The 20,157-nt window shown below is 39.9% G+C and overlaps 1 protein-coding gene across 11 annotated transcripts in view; it reads left to right on the top strand.

The window, feature by feature from the left end:
• Positions 1–20,157, top strand: part of ccdc91 (coiled-coil domain containing 91) — an 89,598-nt gene that overhangs the window by 14,560 nt on the left and 54,881 nt on the right. For 9 of the 11 annotated variants that reach the window (XM_033037403.1, XM_033037405.1, XM_033037404.1 and 6 more), the window contains 5 exons: positions 224–302; positions 11,639–11,817; positions 12,695–12,901; positions 14,583–14,687; positions 18,090–18,167. In XM_033037403.1, coding sequence (XP_032893294.1) covers positions 224–302; positions 11,639–11,817; positions 12,695–12,901; positions 14,583–14,687; positions 18,090–18,167 — 648 coding nt within the window. The remainder of the gene's footprint in view (positions 1–223; positions 303–11,638; positions 11,818–12,694; positions 12,902–14,582; positions 14,688–18,089; positions 18,168–20,157) is intronic. The other 2 variants (XM_033037412.1, XM_033037413.1) reach the window with 2 other exon arrangements.

Below are 20,157 nucleotides of genomic sequence, written 5' to 3'. Positions count from 1 at the left end.
AACATTTCTATGCCCAACACTATTCAGATGGACATTTTTATAAAATAGGTTCCAAGTCGGCCCCAAGCTTGCTTCAACCAACACTTTCTCATCTTTCATTTGGATTTGCCTTTTTATTCTTCACAAATTCTGATGACTATTCATTCTTTTATTAAATATATTTAGGAAATAAGTTAGTACTGCCAAATTAAACTCTGCTTTTTTAAACAAAATAAATGCTCAGGCAGCAGAGAACTTTGAAGATGGTGAAACGGGAACACAGTCAGTCTCCCCAGCCATTCCTTGGGCAGCATTTACTGCAGGTAAATAAAACCTATTGATCCATTAACTCTGATTTGGAAATCTGTTTCAAATAGAATGTGAATTTCTTTCTTTCTTGGAAAATGGGAAGCTGAGTAACTTTCTTGGTAAAATATATATGAAATGTGAAAGAAGGGTTCATTAGATTTAAAGTGGGCAATCTGTCAGATGTATGTAATTAGTGTTAAAATATAGCTTGTGTTATCTTATAGAACAATACAGCACTGGAACAGGCAGTTTTGGCCCACAATGTCTGTGTCGAACATGATGCCAAGTTAAACTAATCTCCTTTGCCAACACGTGATCCATGTTCCCTCATTCCCTGCATATCCATTTCTGTATCTAAAAGCCTCTTAAACACCACTATCGTATCTGCCTCCACTACCACCATTGGCAACATGATCTAGGCACCCATCGCCTCACATGTCCCTTTTAAACTTCCTCCCTCTGACCTTAAAGCTATGGCCTCACGTCTTAGACATTTTCCCCCTCTGAAAAAGGTTATGTCTGCCTACCCTATCTATGCCTCTCCTAATTTTATATACTTTACCAGGTCTCCTCAATGTTAGATGCTGCAGTGCAAAATAATCTCAAGTGTGTCCAACCTCCACATGTAGCTAATACCCTCCAATCCAGGTAAATCTCGCTGCACCCTCTCCAAAGGCTCCACATCCTTCCCCCAGTAACCAACTTCACTTAATTCTCCAAATGCGGCCTAACAATAGACAATAGGTGCAGGAGTAGGCCATTCGGCCCTTCGAGCCAGCACCGCCATTCAATGTGATCATGGCTGATCATCTCCAATCATTACCCCGTTCCTACCTTCTCCCCATATCCTCTGACTCCGCTACCTTTAAGAGCCCTATCTAGTTCTCTCTTGAAAGTATCCAGAGAACTGGCCTCCACCGTCCTCCGAGGCAGAGAATTCCATAGATTCACCACTCTCTGTGAGAAAAAGTGTTTCCTCGTCTCTGTTCTGAATGGCTGACCCCTTATTCGTAAACTGTGACCCTGGTTCTGGACTCCGCCAACATCGGGAACATGTTTCCTGCCTCTAGCATGTCCAAACCCTTAACAATCTTATATATTTCAATAAGATCCCCTCTCAACCTTCTAAACTCCAGAGTGTACAAGCCCAGCTGTTCCATTCTCTCCGCATATGACAGTCCCATCATCCCGGGAATTAACCTTGTAAACCTACGCTGCACTCCCTCAATAGCAAGAATGTCCTTCCTCAAATTAGGGGAAACTGCACACAATACTCCAGGTGTGGTCTCACTAGGGCTCTGTACAACTGCAGAAGGACCTATTTGCTCCTATACTTGACTCCACTTGTTATAAAGGCCAACATGCCATTCGCTTTCTTCACTGCCTGCTGTACCTGCATGCTTACTTTCATAGACTGATGAACAAGGACCCCCCCAGATCCCGTTTTACTTCCCCTTTTCCCAACTTGACGCCATTTAGATAATAATCTGCCTTCCTGTTTTTGCTACCAAAGTGGATAACCTCACATTTATCCACATTAAACGTCATCTGCCATGATGCATCTGCCCACTCCCCCAACCTGTCCAAGTCACCCTGCATTCTCATAGCATCCTCGTCACACTGCCACCCAGCTTTGTGTCATCTGCAAATTTGCTAATGTTACTTTGAATCCCTTCATCCAAATCATTGATGTATATTGTAAATAGCTGCGGTCCCAGCACCGAGCCTTGCGGTACACCACTAGTCACTGCCTGCCATTCTGAAAGGGACCCGTTAATCCCTACTCTTTGTTTCCTGTTTGCCAACCAATTTTCGATCCATGTCAGCACTCTACCCCCAATACCATGTGCCCTAATTTTCCCACTAATCTCCTATGTGGGACCTTATCAAATGCTTTCTGAAAGTCCAGATACCCTACGTCCACTGACTCTCCCTTGTCCATTTTCCTAGATACATCCTCAAAAGATTCCATAAGATTAGTCGAGCACGATTTCCCTTTCGTAAATCCATGCTGACTCGGACCGATCCTGTTACTGCTAACCTAAGTTTTATAAAGCTGCATTGTAACTTCCTGCCTCTTAAACTCAATGTTCCAACCATTCAAGGCAAACAAACCATATGCCTTATTTTCCACTCTATTTACTTGTGTTGCCACATTCAGGGAGAAATGCACTTGGACCCCAAGATCCCTCTGTACATCAATGCTGTTGAGGGTCTGACTATTATCTGTATATTTCTTCCTTACATTCAACCTCCCAAAGTGCAACACATTACCCCTTGCTCGGATTAAACCCCATCTGCAATTTCAGTGAAACAACTGCACTAGATGTTCCTAGTCTTACTACTCAAGATAAAAATCATATTGTTCATGGTTCTGTGCAGTTATGCATGCATATGTCTATTTGCTCACATTTCCTTGTTTACATGTTGATAAGTGGGGAATGTTTCTGTTTTTTTTTAATTGATTGCTAGGTGCCTGCAGCTAGTTTTAATCTATTTTGCACATGGGAATCGCGAACTACAGTTTGTATGTATTGATGTGGACACTTTTACCGTTATCAAATTGACCCATTTCTCAGGATTAAAAGTGAAGAATTAAAAAAGTGTTTAGAAATTGCCAAAATACGTTATGTAAATGTGAATATTACTTGGCGTGCCTAGATAAATCACTATGCTAATTAAGGTATCGAACTGTTTAATTGATCTACTAACTGAGAATGACAGTTTAAGTAAGTCCTCGGAAAGATGTTGTCAAGCGGGAAAGGGTACAGAGAATATTTGCGAGGATGTTGCCAGGACTAGAGGATCTGAGTTATGGGGAGAGGTTAAGTAGGCTGGGACTCTATTCCTTGGAGAGCAGGAGGATGAGGGGGTAATCTTATAGAGATGTATAAAATCATGAGAGGAATAGATCGGGTAGATGCACAGAGTCTCTTGCCCAGAGTAGGTGATTAGACGACCAGAGGACATAGGTTTAAGGTGAAGGGGAAAAGATTTAATCGGAATCCGTGGGGTAACATTTTCACACAAAGGGTGGTGGGTGTATGGAACAAGCTGCCAGAGGAGGTAGTTGAGGCAGGAACTATCCCAATGATTAAGAAACAGTTAGACAAGTACATGGATAGGACAGGTTTGGGAGGGATATGGACCAAATGCAGACAGGTGGGACTAGTGTAGCTGGGACATGTTGGCCGGTGTGGGTATGTTGGACTGAAGGGCCTGTTTCCACACTGTATCGCTCTATGACTAAGAAGGTTCGCAGATATGAGTTCAAGGGTTCGTTTGTGTGATGAAGTATGGATTAGTTTGGCTATATTTAATACTGGTGTCAATGTTGAAATTAATGTTTAATGTTAAAGAAAAGCCTATCTAGTTATCCGCCTCAAGAAGCATGGCATGGGTCAAAATTAAATTAATGAAGAATATTGCAATGAATGTTGTTGATACTGTGGGCTGAAATAGTTATTATTGGAACAATTTCAGATATTACTGAGTGAATACTTATTTTCAGCATGAGCAATTTTATGCTGACTTTGTATCATTTGAAAATACAGGTATCAAGCAAACTTGGCATTGGATTTTTTTTGTAAGTAATGATATATTCCAAAAGTTAACTTGTACAAACAGTGAACAGGATATTTTGATCGAGTATCAGCAATATTGAATTCCAATGAAAAATGCTCCAGGGTTGCATGTGCTTAGTTTAGATTTATGTAATATGTAGATCTTTAGGAGTTGATTTGATTTACTCACAGGGGGAAAAGGAACATGAATTTTGAATGGAGATATTGAAGAGTTGAATTCTGGAGTTGTCACCTGTGTAGGTTTGTGGCTTGACTGCGATTTGAGATGTTGTGCAGGGAAGCATAATTAAATAAAGCTGGAAAGAGTGCAGAGAAGATTTACGAGGATGTTGCCGGGACTCAAGGGCCTGAGCTATAGCGAAAGGTTAGGCAGGCTAGAATTTATTCCTTGGAGCGCAGGAGCCTGCGGAGTGATCTTATAGAAGTGTATAAAATCATGAGAGGAATAGATACGGCAAATGCACCAAGTCTTTTGCATCAAGAACTAAAGGGCTGAGGTTTAAGGTGAGGGGCAAGAGTTAATAGGAACCTGATGGGCAGCTTTTTCACTGAATGGATGTTGGACATATAGAGTAGGCTGCCAGAGGAGGTAGTTGAGGCAGGAATTACAACAGCATTTAAAACACATTTGGACAAGAACATGGAGAGGAAAGGTTTAAAAGGATATGGGCCAAATTTGTGCGAATGGCACTAGCCTAAATGTGGCATCTTGTTCAGCACTGATGAATTGGGCCGCAGGACCTATTCCTGTGGTGTATGACTCCAGGTCTAAATGTATTCCTATAATATTGGTCTGTTGGTTTTTATTTAGCAACGTGAGTTTATTGATTACATAAGAGCATGCTGTGAATGAGCTTGTTGGATTTCACTTCATTCCGTGATCCAGGACCCACAGTCTTCCACATACTTTTGGATGAGATTTTCTCGATAAGCCATTGCAATTAAAGGACGTGCGAAACTCTATTTATTTGCTGCTGTTTAGTTGTAGTTTTGTAGTAGTTTTAATGTTGTAACAATATATGTTTTTATCTCTCTTTTATATTATTTCAGTATTCTTCCTCCATTGATGTAAATCCTCTTATATCCTTACAATTGATAATCCATTCTTAAATAGATTTCAGACATGGTAACAAGTAAAGTTTTGCACTCTTGCCTGAAACAGTCTTTCCATGTTAAATGTTCCTTGGAGATCATAGCTTTAACCCATAGTGTAATGTATGTTGAATGAATATAAACAAATCAGTTGGATCATGTGTTAGCTGTAGTTGAAATAACAGTTAGGAGTTCCAGGGTGAGGAAAGTTTGACCAGTAACCTTTCATGATCTTTTATTCGCTCCACATTGAGATCCGGGATGTGGCATCAAACCCAGTTTCCCAGGGTTCATATTCTTCATAACTGCTCCTGGACGTAGTTATGTGGTGTATCCATCACAAGATAGCAGGCAGGCAGGCAGAAAATAGGGACATTTACAATCAACCTTCCTGAAAGTAAACCTGTGGAAAGCAACTAGGACCTGCGAGGACCAGCTAGCAGGAGTATTCTTTAACCTCTCTCTACTCCAGTCTAAGGTTCCTATCTGCTTTAAAAAGACCACCGTCATCATAGTGTCAAGGAAAAGCAAGGTAGCATGCCTTAATGACTTCCGTCTGGTAGCTCTGCCATCCACCAGCATGACATTAATCTGAAGAAGGGACCTAAACCAAAGTGTACCTGTCCATTCCCTCCACAGATGCTGCCTGATCTACTGAGTTCCTCCAGCACTTTTTGTTTTTTCAAGATTTTAGCATTTGCAGTTCCTTGTGTTCCAACTTCTGTACTCCTGACTAATGAAGGCCATCGTGCCAGAAGCAGCCTTCATCATGCTAAATGTCTGCAAGGAGGCTTTCAGGGAACTATGTACTTGTACTCCAAAATCCCTCAGCTGTCCAACACTCCCCAGGGCCCCACTGTTCACTTTGAACACTAAACTAATGGCCCATAGCATATTGATTTCAGCCAAAAGCATTGTATCCATTGCCTGTGTTATTGTGTTCTATGGATAAATGCCATTTATATGCAGGAAATTGATATTAGAACACTTTTATCATTTTATTGTCATCCAGGTAAATTGCCATACTGCTCAACTAATATGTTTGTCACACAGTGGCTCTTTGCTTGGTACATGAACTTCATAGGTGGAATACACATTCTGATAGTCAAATAGTTCAAGGAATTTTGTAATATTAATATTAAAGCATCAAACATTTACTTATATAAAATATACAAATACTTCAGCACAGAGATATTATAGAATTGCTTATTCCGTTACTTTAAAACAAATTTCCGCAAAGATGCAATGATGAGAAAATAGTTTTCTGGAGAGGGGTTTCTGTTCAGTTTATAGGTTACCAAGTGGGCAGTTTTATTTGAGTAACTGATCATTGTTAATTGAAGTAAAACATATAAATTGAATACTGGTTAGGCTCGGAAAGTGCGAAGAGAAACAATTGCTGAGCTTTACTTACCTATTGACATTACAATTTTGCATTTCCAGCAACTGTAATATTGCATTGAGTTTTTGTCTGAGTTTATTTATAATAATAATAATAATAATAATAATAATAATAATAATAATAATAATAATAATACTTTATTGATCCCCTCAGGGAAATTCAGAAATTCAGAATTCAAAGCAAAATAGTTGATGTTACAGCTGCAGATACAGTAACTGGTTTTCTTTGGTTGCAAGATCAACTCCATAGTCCTAATGATGTCAAGGGAAGTAGATGCAGGAACTGTCGGGGGAAATTGATAATAGAATAGCAATTCATATTTTTTGCTATCCTTGTTGCATCAGTATCCGTGTTCTTCACAGAAAAAGAAACGATGCCAGTCCAGTCATAGTATATGATAGGGCTATCCGGTAGCCTGCTCAGGAGTGTGCTCGCTCTCTCCTGCTTTGTGCTAGAGATCATCACCTAATATCACACATATGGGTGATCACATATAGTATAAAAATATCTCACAATGTCCTATTGTGGCAGCAGTATAAATGTGCTTCTAAACAAACGATACAAATATTTTGCGCAAAGTACCTGCTCCTTCCCAACCCACTCTAGATAAGGAGTGTAAAAACTCAGCTTGGCTCAGGTGGTGGTAGACATTAGACTTTGGAGATGCAGCGCAGAAACTGGCCCTTCGGGCCATCGAGTCCTCGCTGACCAGTGATTACCCCATACACCAGCACCATCCTACACACTGGGGACAATTCACAATTTTATCAAAGCTAATTAACCTATAAACCTGTATGTCTTTGGAGTGTGGGAGGAAACCGGAGCACCCGGTCACAGGGAGAACGTACAAACTCTGTACAGGCAGCACCCGTAGTGAAGATCGAACCCGGGTCTCTGGTGCTGTAAGGCAGCATCTGTACCATTGTGCCGCCCCTTGTACTTGTGCCTAGAGTTAGAACACTTTGTTTCAATCCCCTCTCCAATGCAGAAATACTTAATCTTGACTGATACATCAGTGAAATATTGACTGTAAGAAGCTCTGTTTGAATTTGAAACATTAAACCAAAATCCAATGTGCTGGTTCAGTTGGAAATAAATAATTTGATGGTGCTGTTTTAAAAAGAGCAGGGACAACTGGTATTATAGCCAACCTTCATTCAACAAATGCTACCGACTATTTCGCCGTCATTGGAGTTCATGGAACAGCGGTGTGTGCTTTGGGATATCCCAAGGGGATGTGAGGTGCTAGTTCTTTCGTGTATCAAATTATTTTCTAGATTTTCTTGTCCCTTGCAGTCAATTTAGAATGAGGATCATGGAATAACACACTCTGATCCTATTTCACTACTTCTCTTGAGACTTACTCGAGGAGAGGTCTTGGCTAAGGATTGAGGCTGTGTTGGCTTCAATTTAAGAACTGGATTTGAAACAGCTGCCTGGAATATTCATTTTGCTGTGCATTTAAAAACTCTCATTGTTGTATGTGTATGAAATATGTGTGTGAATTTGACTCTTCAGTCAGCATGCCAGCTTCTGTACATGGATTTGATATATCCGTGCTCATTATCCTTCCTGCATATAAAGTATTCCCTTTCCCTTTGAACCGCATTGTTTGTTTTCACTGTTTGAATGTGCAGTAAGATAATCTACCCCGTGTAAGTTAGATTGTTGCAAAGCAACCCTCTGGATCATGACCCCAGCAGTGAACATCAGTCCGTACTGACTCTCTGGGCAAGAGAACTCCCAGACACTGACCTAATTTCCTCTGACAATCTTGGCAATCAATGCTGCTCCCTGCTCTCATTAAAAGCTTGATATTCAACAGCTTTGATGTCATCTTCCACCCTACTTGCATTTTCACGTGACCTATGTATGATTCTTCCCTTTCTCAACTTCCTCAGGGGAGCAGTTAATGATCAATTATAGGCTTTCAGACTTCCCCAGCTCTCATGATTGTACCTCCCTGTGTCTCTAACTCTGTCAGATCTGATGATAGTCTCAGCACTAGTGTTTCCGAGATGTTTTCATTCTACCTTAACTCTGGTTATCCCTTTCAATATACCTTCTTTCACTGTCGTTTCTCTTGCCCAGAACATGCTGAGCTTGTCTTTGTCATCAGCTTCTGATTCCCCGCATCGACTGTGAGCATCATCTATTAAATTAGATGAGTTACATATGTTCTACTTTCTGTCATCACCAGACACATCCCTTCCCATTTCAAAAATGATTCTCTTGTTCACCCTTCCACCTTCTCCCTTTGTCAATGCACTTTCTAGTGAAACTACAGCGCTTGCACTTTTATCTCTCCCCTCTCACCATCCAGGAACCCATCCCTCTTTCCAGATAAGGTGTATGTAACTTGTACCTCATTCAATTTAAAATACAGCTTAGGAATGAGTGGTGGTGTTCTAAGTGGATGTGATTAACTGTGAGCTGTGTATTAAAACAGATGAGGTGTAGAGGTTCTGCTTTAATTCTCTCTCATACCCACTCTGGCCACTCACACTGTTTCATTGAAGCCCAATGTAAGCTTGAGCAACAGTCTCTCATCTTCCGATTTGGCACGTTCCACAACCTCAGGACTTGACATTGGATTCAGCAGTTTTGGATAACCAACCTTTCCAGTTTGTATCAGAACTGGCAAACAGTTCCTTTCTCCACAGATTCTGGCTGACCTGATTTTTACAGCTTGCGGCAAATTTGATGCAGAAACAGTACCTTCAAAACTTTGTTTCTCCGAGGTGTATTTCTTTTTCTTCCATTTTCATTTGTCATTTCCTCTTCACACGTCCAACTAGATCAGCTGTGATAAGCAAGTCTTGGCACTGCCATATCTTGTGTCATACAGTCTCTCTTAATTTCAACCCCATCACAGATGTTCCCTTTGTTCTCTTCACATCTTTCCCCCTGTTCTGTAATTTTAATAGATTCATAGAGAGTCATGGAGTCATACAGCACAGAAACAGGCCCTTCGGCCCAACTCCTCCACGCCAACCAAGATGTCCCATCTAAGCTAGTCCCATTTGTCCACGTTTGGCCCATATCCCTTTAAACCTTTCCGATCCATGTACCTATCCCAGTGTATTTTGAATGCTGTTTTAGTACCTGCCTCAACTACCTCTGGCAGCTTGTTCCAAATAGTTGCCCATCAGGTTTCTATTAAATTTTACCCCTAAATTCCCTGGTGTAATAGACTATGCATTCACCCAATCTATTGTATATACCTCTGTACGATCATCCCTCAGCTCACTGCATTCCAAGGGATAAAGTCCTAAGCCTGCCCAACTTCTCCCTATAACTCAGAATCCTGGTTGCATAGTCATTAATCTTCTCTGCACTCTTTTCAGCTTATATAATAATACATAAATAATTTATTACTTTTCCCAAATCTGATGAAAGTCATCAACCTGGAATGCTGACTTTTTATTTAAATCTCCACAGGAACTGCTTGATCTATTTTTCAGTTTTTTATTTAAGCATGTTAGATTGTTATGCTTAGTATTTTCACATTTGTAGTAACTTGAAATATGGAACAAAAGTCCTATTTCTTGCTAATTTCCACCATGTAGATTTAACTGTAATTAGCGGAGATTTTCAAGTGGGCCTCTGATTCTGTACATTTTGAGAAACAGGTGACTGAATTATCAGTCAATTTTGAAGTTTATGGACATAGAAAAGACGTGGTAGTGTTCCATGTTGTCCTCTGTGGAGCCCTTGGCTAATGTTAGAATCTTTAGTTAACATCCGTCAGCAGGCTCACTGTTGCCTGGAACAAACTAAAATCTACCTTGGAGAAGGACATGAAGACTGGGGAATTTAAAAGGTGAACAGTGATATCCTGTAACATTTTTTCATTATGAAAGAGGAGTTGTTGGCTCTGTGGAGGCACATGAAGAAGGATAAATCCCTCGGGTCTATCCATATATACCCTCAAATATTGTGGGAAACAAGGAAGAACTTGAACAGAAGAGTCAGGAAGTCATGGTGCAGCTTTATAGCTTAGTTCTATTGGCACTTGTACTGAGGTACAGTGCAAAGCTTTTGTTTGTGTGGTATCCAGTCAATGAAAAGATTATACATGATTACAATCAAGCCGTCCCCAGTGTACAGATAAAGAAAAAGGATTTTGGTTAGCCCGCATTTGGAGCATTGCATGCAGTTTTGGCTGCCCCAATACAGGCTTTGGAAAGAGTGTAGAGGAGGTTTAGCAGAATGATGCCTAGATTAGGGGATATTAGCTAATGGGAGCAGTTGGGCAGACTTGGATTGTTTTCACTGGAACGCTGGAGGTTGCGAGGAGACCTGATAGAAGTATATAACGTTAGAGGCATAGATACGGAGGACAGACAGAACCTTATTCCCAGAATGGAAAAATCAAATACTACAGGGCATAACTTTAATGTAAGAAGGACAAAGTTTAAAGGTGATGTGGGTGGCAAGTTTTTTTTTACACAAACGGTGGTGGGTACCTGGAACATGCTGCTGGCGTGGTGATGGTGGTAGATGTGAGTGTGGCATTTAAGAGATTTTGGATAGGCACATGGATTTGCAGGGAATGGAGAAATATATATAATGTGCAGGCAGCTTAGAGTTGATCTTGGCATCATGCATGGCACAGACATTGTGGGCCGAAGGACCTGTTCTTGTCCAGTGCTAAATTGCACGAACCCTGGCAGAAATGTTTGTATCTTCCATAGCTCTGGGTGAGGTAGCAAAAGCAGGGAGTGGCATTATCGACATGGACGAGCAAAGGGCCTATTTCTGCTGTAATTATTATGGCTCTAAGAAATAGCATGAAAAAGATTGTCTGTTTTACAACTGTTAGTATTTAGAAGATAGGTTAGAGAGAATGAGTGTGACCTTTTTTGCATCAAAAATATCACCCAAGTATTAAACACAAATGTAGCTGTTGCAATGCTTTGGTGCCTTACATCATGCCTGGACAGATGAACCATTCCAAGAAATCATTAGGAAAGGATGAAATGTTAACTTTCATCACTCTATTTGATATATTGCTTGCCCACTGGGATATGATGTAATGGACTTGTTATCAAGTTACATTTTGACACTGGAGCAAATCTTTTAAATTGGAACTTCAATAAAATCTACTCAATGCTTCAATTATGTACAGACAAGGTTATGTTGCCTGTAGCCGCTTATGTGTGAAATATCAGATGCCAATGTGCTTAGCGATTTTAGTTGCATTCATTAGGTTATTTTATTTTAATTTATCTGAGGCTTTACAATGTCACTGGATATATTTTTGTCTTAGGGCCAGGAGTGGAGTTGGGCCAAAGAAATCCTCCAGAAATCCTCATCAACCAGACAACACAATCATCTGGAAAGAACACTTCAGAACCTGCCCTCTTTCCAGATATTGAGCCTTACTCCGATTTAAGAGTTGAGTCAATGGAAAACGCCACAGCAGAACAAATTTCATCACCAGAAAAGGTAGAGTGTTTAAACTACTACTGAATATATGACTGAATATATAACTTCTCAATTATAATTTTTTTCTCAGTTTCTGGATCTCATCGTTCAGTGATATTCAAGTGGCAGATTGAAAGACTGAGTAGGATAGAGGGATACATGGCATCCTCTTTTTCTCATGTCATCAATTTGCGCCAATGTTTGTTTTTAGATTATCACTGCATTGTAAAAGAAAATGTAGGGCTTCAAGGTAGTGAGTACTGAGTACATATGTTTAAACATACCACCTAGAACAGTGCATTCAGTCCACTATGTCCATGCTGAATGTGATGTCAAGATAAACAATCTCATCTGCCTGCTCATGAACCGTATCCCTCTGTTCCCTGCTTATCCACGTGACTGTCCAAAATACACCACAATACTTGGTAGTGCGTTCCAGGCACCCACCACCCTCTGTGTGTAAAAGAAAAATAAATTTGCCCCACACACCACCTTTAAACCTTGCCCCTTTCCTTTAAAGATGTGCCTTCTAGACTTTGACATTCTTCTCTCATTATTTTATATACCTATCAGATCTCACCTCGACGTCTGGCAGCTAGCAGAGGAAATACTCCAAGTTTGTCCAATCTCTTCTGATAGCTAATACTTACTTATCCAGGCAGCATTCTGGTAAACCTCTTCTGTACCATCCCCAAAGCCTCCACATCTCCTTATAATGGGTAGTCCAGAACTGCACGCAATACTACATGATAATTCTAGAGGCATTTATTTAAACTAAAAGTGTAAGTGGTAATACCATTTCAGCATTTGTCAGTGAATTTAAAAAAAATTTAAATTATTACTATGTGGTTTGTATTTTAAGTTGACTATTAAAATAGTTTTTAAACTTGTATCGCAGGTTCAGCCAACGTCTCAACCACCACTTGATACTGTTGAGGCATCAGCAAATTTGCAGAAAAAGGATCCTCGACAATCTACAGATAATCTTGCAGAACACACAGTGCCCATAGAAACACATAAAATTGAAGTTAATTCAAAAGAAACACTGGAAAATATGGAGCAAAAGCTTTCAGCTGCTGAGAATGAAAAGCTTGAAATGAAAAAGGTACTTTAATGTGCATTGTGTGTTTTTAAAGTGATTGGCACAGTTTATTTGCAATATTTCCATCGCTAAATAGATTTTGTTTTACACAGGGAATATGTCTGACCTTTCATTGACTTGTTATGTGTTCCAAAGATTTAATGCAGGATATATAAACGGAAATATAGAAAATAGGTGCAGGAGGAGGCCATTTGGCTCCATCGAGCCTGCACTGCCATTCATTGTGATCATGGCTGATTATCCACAATCAGTAATCTGTGCCTGCCTTCTCCCCAAATCCCTTGATTCCACTAGCCCCTAGAGCTCTATCTAACTCTCTTTTAAATTCATCCACAAATTCACCACTCTGGGTGAAAACTTTTTTTCTCATCTCAGTTTTAAATGGCCTCCTCTTTATTCTTTGACTGTGGCTCCTGGTTCTGGACTCCCCCAACATTGGGAACATTTTTCCTGTATCTAGCTTGTCCAGTCCTTTTATAATTCTATATGTTTCTATAAGATAACCTCTCATCCTCTAAATTCCAGTGAATACAAGCCCAGTCTTTCCAATCTTTCCTCATATGACAGTCCCGCCATCCCGGGGATTAACCTCATGAACCTACGCTGCACTGCCTCAATAGCAAGACTATCCTTCCTCAAATTAGGAGACCAAAACTGCACACAATACTCCAGATGTGGCCTCACCAGGGCCCTGTACAACTGCAGAAGGGCCTCTTTACTCCTATACTCAAATTATCCTTATGAAGGCCAACATGCCATTAGCCTATCTTGTGTAGCCTGTGCTATTATGTGCAAATAATATGTGCCTGTTAATGATATGGTATATATTCATTACTTTTCCCACATACAACCACAAATTATATTCTTGTATTTTAATCAGAAGTTTTATCAGCAGACCCAATGTGAATCTGAATATCACTACCTTTTCAGGGTTGGCTGCTGCAGGCGTGGTGTTTATCTACACAAATGTAATTATTTTGTGATCGGACTATTAATTAAGGTTGGACACCATCCAAATTCCTTGACTGGCTGCAAAATGAAGTGATTTAGTTTTGTTTTGTTTATTGTCATGTGTCCGGAGGTACAGTGAAAAACTTTTGTTGCGTGCTATCCAATCAGCAGAAAGACAATACATAATTACAATCGAGCCATTTACAGCGTACAGATACATGATAAGGGAATAACGTTTAATGCAAGATAAAGCCAGTAAAGTCCGATCAAAGATAGTCCGAGGGTCTCCAAAGAGCTAGATAGTAGTACAGCACTGTTCTCTGGTAGGATGATTCAGTTGGCTGATAACAGCTGGGAAGAAACTGTCCCTGAATCTGCGTTTTCATACCTTTTGATAAGTGATGTTAATGCTGTGCTCCTAGTTTAATGAAGCCAACAATTTGTAATTGTAATTGACAGTGTTTGCAAATGACAGTGTTTGCATATTAAGGTCAAATTTGATCAACCATGTTAGTCATGTTGGTACAATGGAGAACATTGTGATCAAACGAGGCTTTAATTCCAAAAGGACTGTAAACAAATTTCAGAAGGCATTAATGGAATCATGCCTATATTGTCTCACCTATTTGATGTATTACTTTAACAAACATAAAATAAGTAAACTAATTTTCATTTATTTTATGCAAAATATTTTTAATGTTCTCATTTACCAAATTACTTCAACTTTTCAAAGGCATTAGCAGAGATGTTTGGGAAGTACTCAAAATTAGAGGAAGATTATTTACAAGAGAAAAAGGCAGACGAAGTTTCATACCAAGACGACTACAATCAACTCCAGGTAATTGATTGTTTGAGTTTACCCATAATGTTGAAATTGTAAACGTATGCAGTTTGTACCGTATGGACAAGTCCGACATTTATCATGATGCATGCAGATTATCCTTGCTGTTGCTTTGGCATTTCAAAATGGTATTTGCCAACTAGAGGAAATGTTTCAGCTAGGTAGGTGCGTACAACTTTTCAATTTGTGTGTTTTATATATACAAACATATATATATATCCCCGAACACAATATTCCACCTTTCCACCAATTCCAATATTGGTGGCCTGGGGGGGTGGGCTTTCTGGAGCGCTAGTATGAGTGCTGTGGGCTGAAGGGACTGGTTTCCAGAGGGCTAGTATGGACATTGTGGGCTGAATGGATTCTTGGGCTGGCGGCTCAGTCACTCAAGCCTGTTGTGCTGGCAGCTCACTCACTCACGGCTGGTGGGTTGGCAGTTGACTCACGGCTATTCCTTGAAATTCCATTTCAAGCAGGGTGCAAGGCCACTAAAGACAGCGAGTCGTGACCTCTCCCTCCTTCATCTTGCAGAGACTGAGCCACACCCACACTTCTGGGTTTTATAGTCCCACCAGAAGGGGCGTGGCCTTCATGGCATGATTGACAGGAGAGAGAATCTCAACATTTTTTAAACACTAATAACTCTTTTATTTTTCATCGATGGGAAAAATCCTCGGCACCTGATGAGCGGAGGGGGACTCAGAGTAAGATGGCCACAAATCACAGACGTACGTGGTAGGGTTTTTTCTAAAATCAATATGAAGCGCAAACTTTTTCAAACAAAAAAATCAAACTTTTCACTTTAAAACTTGCCCTGCTTGTTGCAATGTTACCAAATGACAGAACACCCAGCGCAATGAGAGATTTGTTACATTGTTGGGGAGTGGGATAGGAGAGGAGGGGGGTATGGAGGCGAGAGGGGTTATGGAGGGAGTGACTGAGGGCAGGGGAAAGGGGAGGGGAGGAAGAGAGGGGAAAGAAGAGGGAGGGGGAGGGGAGTGCTGGTGGATGAGGGGAAATGAGCCGCGCCTGCGCAGTTGGGGGCTATGGGTGAGTGGTGGAATATTGGGTTGGGGGAACGGGTTGCGTTGGGGGAATGGGTGAGTGGTGGAATGTTGCGTTGGGGGAACGGGGCCCAACGGGTCCCTCTTGGTCTAGTTATTAATAAAAAGGATGATATGAAAGGTACCTGAAGTACCATAAGAATGAGGTAACTATAACAGTTGTTGATTTTACCAAATGATATTCTATTTTAAAACAATCCACTTTGCCATTGTTTCCAGGTATTAGAATAGCAAAGCTAATTTCTGCTGCATAAGGAGGCATTTGGTTTGCATGCTTTATCGTGGCTGTGTATATTCAATCACTGCGAGCAGAGAGCTCCTTTCCCTCGGCATTTAGCCTACAAATACCTCTGTAGAACAAGTCTTTTGGCAAACACCTATCGTACCTCCGCATTAGACATTAGTATAATTTTGTTGACAGCAGGGATACAACACTTTTTCACTGCCACTGTTCCTTCTACAAATAGGCAGTGCTGCTCCAGTCCTGACTATAGCAGTTTTGTCTTCATATACAAAAGCAAAAAGCAAGGAAAATAACATTTGATGCATCATTTCTGAGAATTTCAAATTTCTATTCCGCGGTTATCAACTGCTGTCTCATTAAAACTGCATGCAAACTTTGTGAATTTCTATGCCTTGTTTCCAAGTTACTCCATCTTACGAACTGTAAATAACTCATTGGTTTTTTTTTCTGCTTATCATCTGAATTGAAATTTTTGTATTTTAATAGTCTTGCTCTAGTTCAAATCTGGTCCCAAATAGAACAGAATTCGCTTTGCACACATCTGGTTTCAACTCGGTAAATGTGCGTTCTGTTCGGGACTCTATTAAATTATGCCCCTAAAGCCAACAGTCCAACCATGAGTGCTCTCAAGGAATATTTATAGTAACTTATCATTTCACCGACATGTGAAGATGCAAGAATGGCTGCCTGCCATTTAATTCTGTATTGGAGGCCAATAGTTAACATAGAACAGTACAACACAGGATCAGGCCCTTTCACTATGATGTCTGTGCTGAACGAGATGCCAAATAAAATAACCACATCATCCTGCTCATGATCCATAATCCCTCCATTCCCTGCATGTTCGTGTGATGCTAATGTTAAAATGAATGTTTTAGGCTTATGTTTATTATTGTCACGTGTACCAAGGTAAGATGAAAAACCTTGATCCAAACAGATACTATGCATTAATACAATCGTCAAACTCGTACAATAGATAGAGCAAAGGCGAAGATACAGAGTGCGTGTAATTGTATTTTCTACAGGTGTGCATTGAAAATATTGTAATTGTTGGCCATCATGCAGTATCTTTATTGAGCCACAGTAAATGTAGTGTTGAGTACCATAAATCTGAACCATTATGAGGGTGGATTAAACTCTTACAATGAAATTTTCACAAAATTACTTAAGATAAAACTTGATCCTAACACTGAAATTATTCTATTCGGATGAATGGAAGACGAGAATAAACTGAATATGTTTCAAAAAACTTTCCTTAATTATGGTTTAATAACGGCAAAAAAACTTATACTTACATTTTGGAAAAATACATCGATACCAACGCTTAAAATGTGGATTTCAAACATGTCGGAAAACTTACATCTTGAAGAAATGCGATTCCTCCTAACAGACAAAGTAGACCAATTCTTAAGGATTTGGTCTCCATTTGTCGACTCCTTACAAGCATATGGTGCAACACAAACGTAGAAACGATCCGTTTCAGGATTGGGTGAATGGTGGTCAAGAATAATAAATAGCTATCTCTCCTTTATTCTTCTGCTTTCTACCTCTTCTTCTTTTCTTTCTATTTTCTTTCTTTTCTCCTTTCCTTTTTCTCACTTTCTGGTATCACACACATCTCTATTTCTTTTCTATTCTCTTTCTGTCTCCTTTTTACTGTTAAAATTAAAAAATTAAAAAATAAGAAGCTGTACATGAAATGTAACATGTCAATATATACTAGGTATCTACGGTACCATATTATTGTACTTACTTCTAATAAAATTTAAATTAAATTAAAAAAAAAAAACTAACAATTTCAACCTCATGATTTGTTTTGCATTTCTACCACCTCATACCAAATTAAATCTATAGCCAGCAGTTCAACTGTATGCTGGCATACTGTGAAAGTGAGGTAGCTGCCAAAACTTTGCAAGGAATTGGATTAGATTATTAACGTAGTAAGGTCTTGCTTTGTACTGACAAGTGGATAATTCTATGTAGCTACAAATTGTATGTAACTTCAACAATCTTCATAATTCTGCACTCTGTGTAATAACATTTAAATCTGTTTAGAATTGGCACGTTAATTATATAATTTTAATTTTTTAGGAAAAACATAAACAAGAGTTAGAAGATCTTAGAAAAGCTGGCCACGATGCTCTTAGCATTATTATTGAAGAATTTAAGGTTGGTATTGTTCAGACATAATTAAAATTTAAAACTTATCTTTCATAAGCTGAAGTATAAAGTGAATATAGACTTAATTGTTATAAATGTATAGAGTCATGCAGCACGGAAACAAGGCCTTTGGCCCAACTCATCCATGTCAACCAAGATGCCCCTTCGAAGCTGGTTCCAATTGCCAGGATTAGGTCCGTATCCCTCAACCTGTCTTATCGATGTACCAGTCCAAATGTCTTTTGTGTTGTTATTGTACCTGCCTCAATTACCTCTGGCAGCTCATTCCAGTTACCCACCAGGTTGAAAGTAAAGACAAAACTTGGGACAAATATTAAAAGTGCAATTCATTACTAAGTTGAAGGAATCATTGGCACAGCACAAAATTATATTTACAGGAAAAACAGTTCCCCATATAAGGTTTGGCTTTACATCTTATTTTGAGATGTCTTAATTGTAATGAGACATATTTTATTTGTCTAACCATTTTGCAGAGTTTTGTGTAACTTGCCCCAAATGTGCAAATTTCAATTAATATTGCTTTTGGAGGTGTATAAATTCATGAGACGAATAGATCGGGTAGATGTACAGAGTCTTTTGCCCAGAATAGGTAAATCGAGACCACAGGACAAAGGTTTAGGGCAAAGGGGAAAAGATTTAATAGGAATCTGAGGGGTAACTTTTTCACACAAAGGGTGGTGGGTTTATGGAACAAGCTGCCAGAGGAGGTAGTTGAGGCAGGGACTAAAGTTTAGTCCCAAAGTTTAAGAAACAGTTAGACAGGTACATGGATAGGACAGGGTTGGAGGGACATTATTCCAGAACAAGGGGTCACAGTTTAAGGATAAAGGGGAAATCTTTTAGGACACAGATGAGAAAAACATTTTTCACACAGAGAGTGATGAATCTCTGGAATTCTCTGCCACAGAAGGTAGTTGAGGCCAGTTAATTGGCTATATTTAAGAGGAAGTTAGATGTGGCCCTTGTGGCTAAAGGGATCAGGGGGTATGGAGAGAAGGCAGGTACAGGATACTGAGTTGGATGATCAGCCATGATTATATTGAATGGCGGTGCAGGCTCGAAGGGCCGAATGGCCTACTCCTGCACCTATTTTCTATGTTTCTATGACATGGACTAGACACAGGCAGGTGGGACTAGTGTAGCTGGGACATGTTGACCAGTGTGGGTAAATTGAGCTGGAGGGCCTGTTTGGAGAGAAGGAATTGGTGACGTTTTGGGTCGAGACCCGTTTTCAGATAATATCTCGACCCGAAACGTCACCCATTCCTTCTCTCCAGAGATGCTGTATGTCCCGCTGAGACAATGTAGCTTTTTGTGTCTATCTTCGGTTTAAATCAGCATCTGCAGTTTCTTCGTCCAAAATAAAGTACAGGTCTCTTTTCAGGTAGAAACATTAATAAATGTGCCATTTTGCTCTATGCTCAAAATATTATCTGTTTTAGTTAAAAATGCAAATATTTGTCCAAAATAAGTTTCTTGATTCTCCCGTGCACAACTGAAGGCATTATCTTCATAGATGTTGCTTGACTAGCTGAGTTCTTCCAAACTCTCTGTTTTTGTTGGCCATTATTTTCATAAGTGCCCCATCTGCTGGTGTGTCTGGGTATTGTCCATTTAAGGAATGTATCGATGCAACATTGCCAATGCAAGCATTTATTTCAAGAGGGCTAGAATACAAAAAAACGGATATAATGCTGATGTTCTAAAAGGCCCTGGTCAGGCCACATTTGGAGTATTGTGATCAATTTTGGGCTCCATATCTGAGGAAGAATGTGCTGGCCAGAATGAGGGGGCACCTCATTTAGATGAATGAGGGGGGACCTCATTGAAACGTTCCGAATGGTGAACGGGTTGGATAGAGTGGATGTGGAGAGGATGTTTCCACTAGTGAGAGAGTCTAGGACTAGAGGTCATAGCCTCAGAAATAAAGGACGTTCCTTTAGGAAGGAGATGAGAAGGAATTTCTTTATGGGGCGAA

The sequence above is a fragment of the Amblyraja radiata genome, chromosome 19, assembly GCF_010909765.2.
Source record: "Amblyraja radiata isolate CabotCenter1 chromosome 19, sAmbRad1.1.pri, whole genome shotgun sequence".
NCBI classification, from domain to species: domain Eukaryota; kingdom Metazoa; phylum Chordata; class Chondrichthyes; order Rajiformes; family Rajidae; genus Amblyraja; species Amblyraja radiata.
Note: the sequence above shows the minus strand (reverse complement) of the source record. Positions and strands in the feature narration are given on the sequence as shown.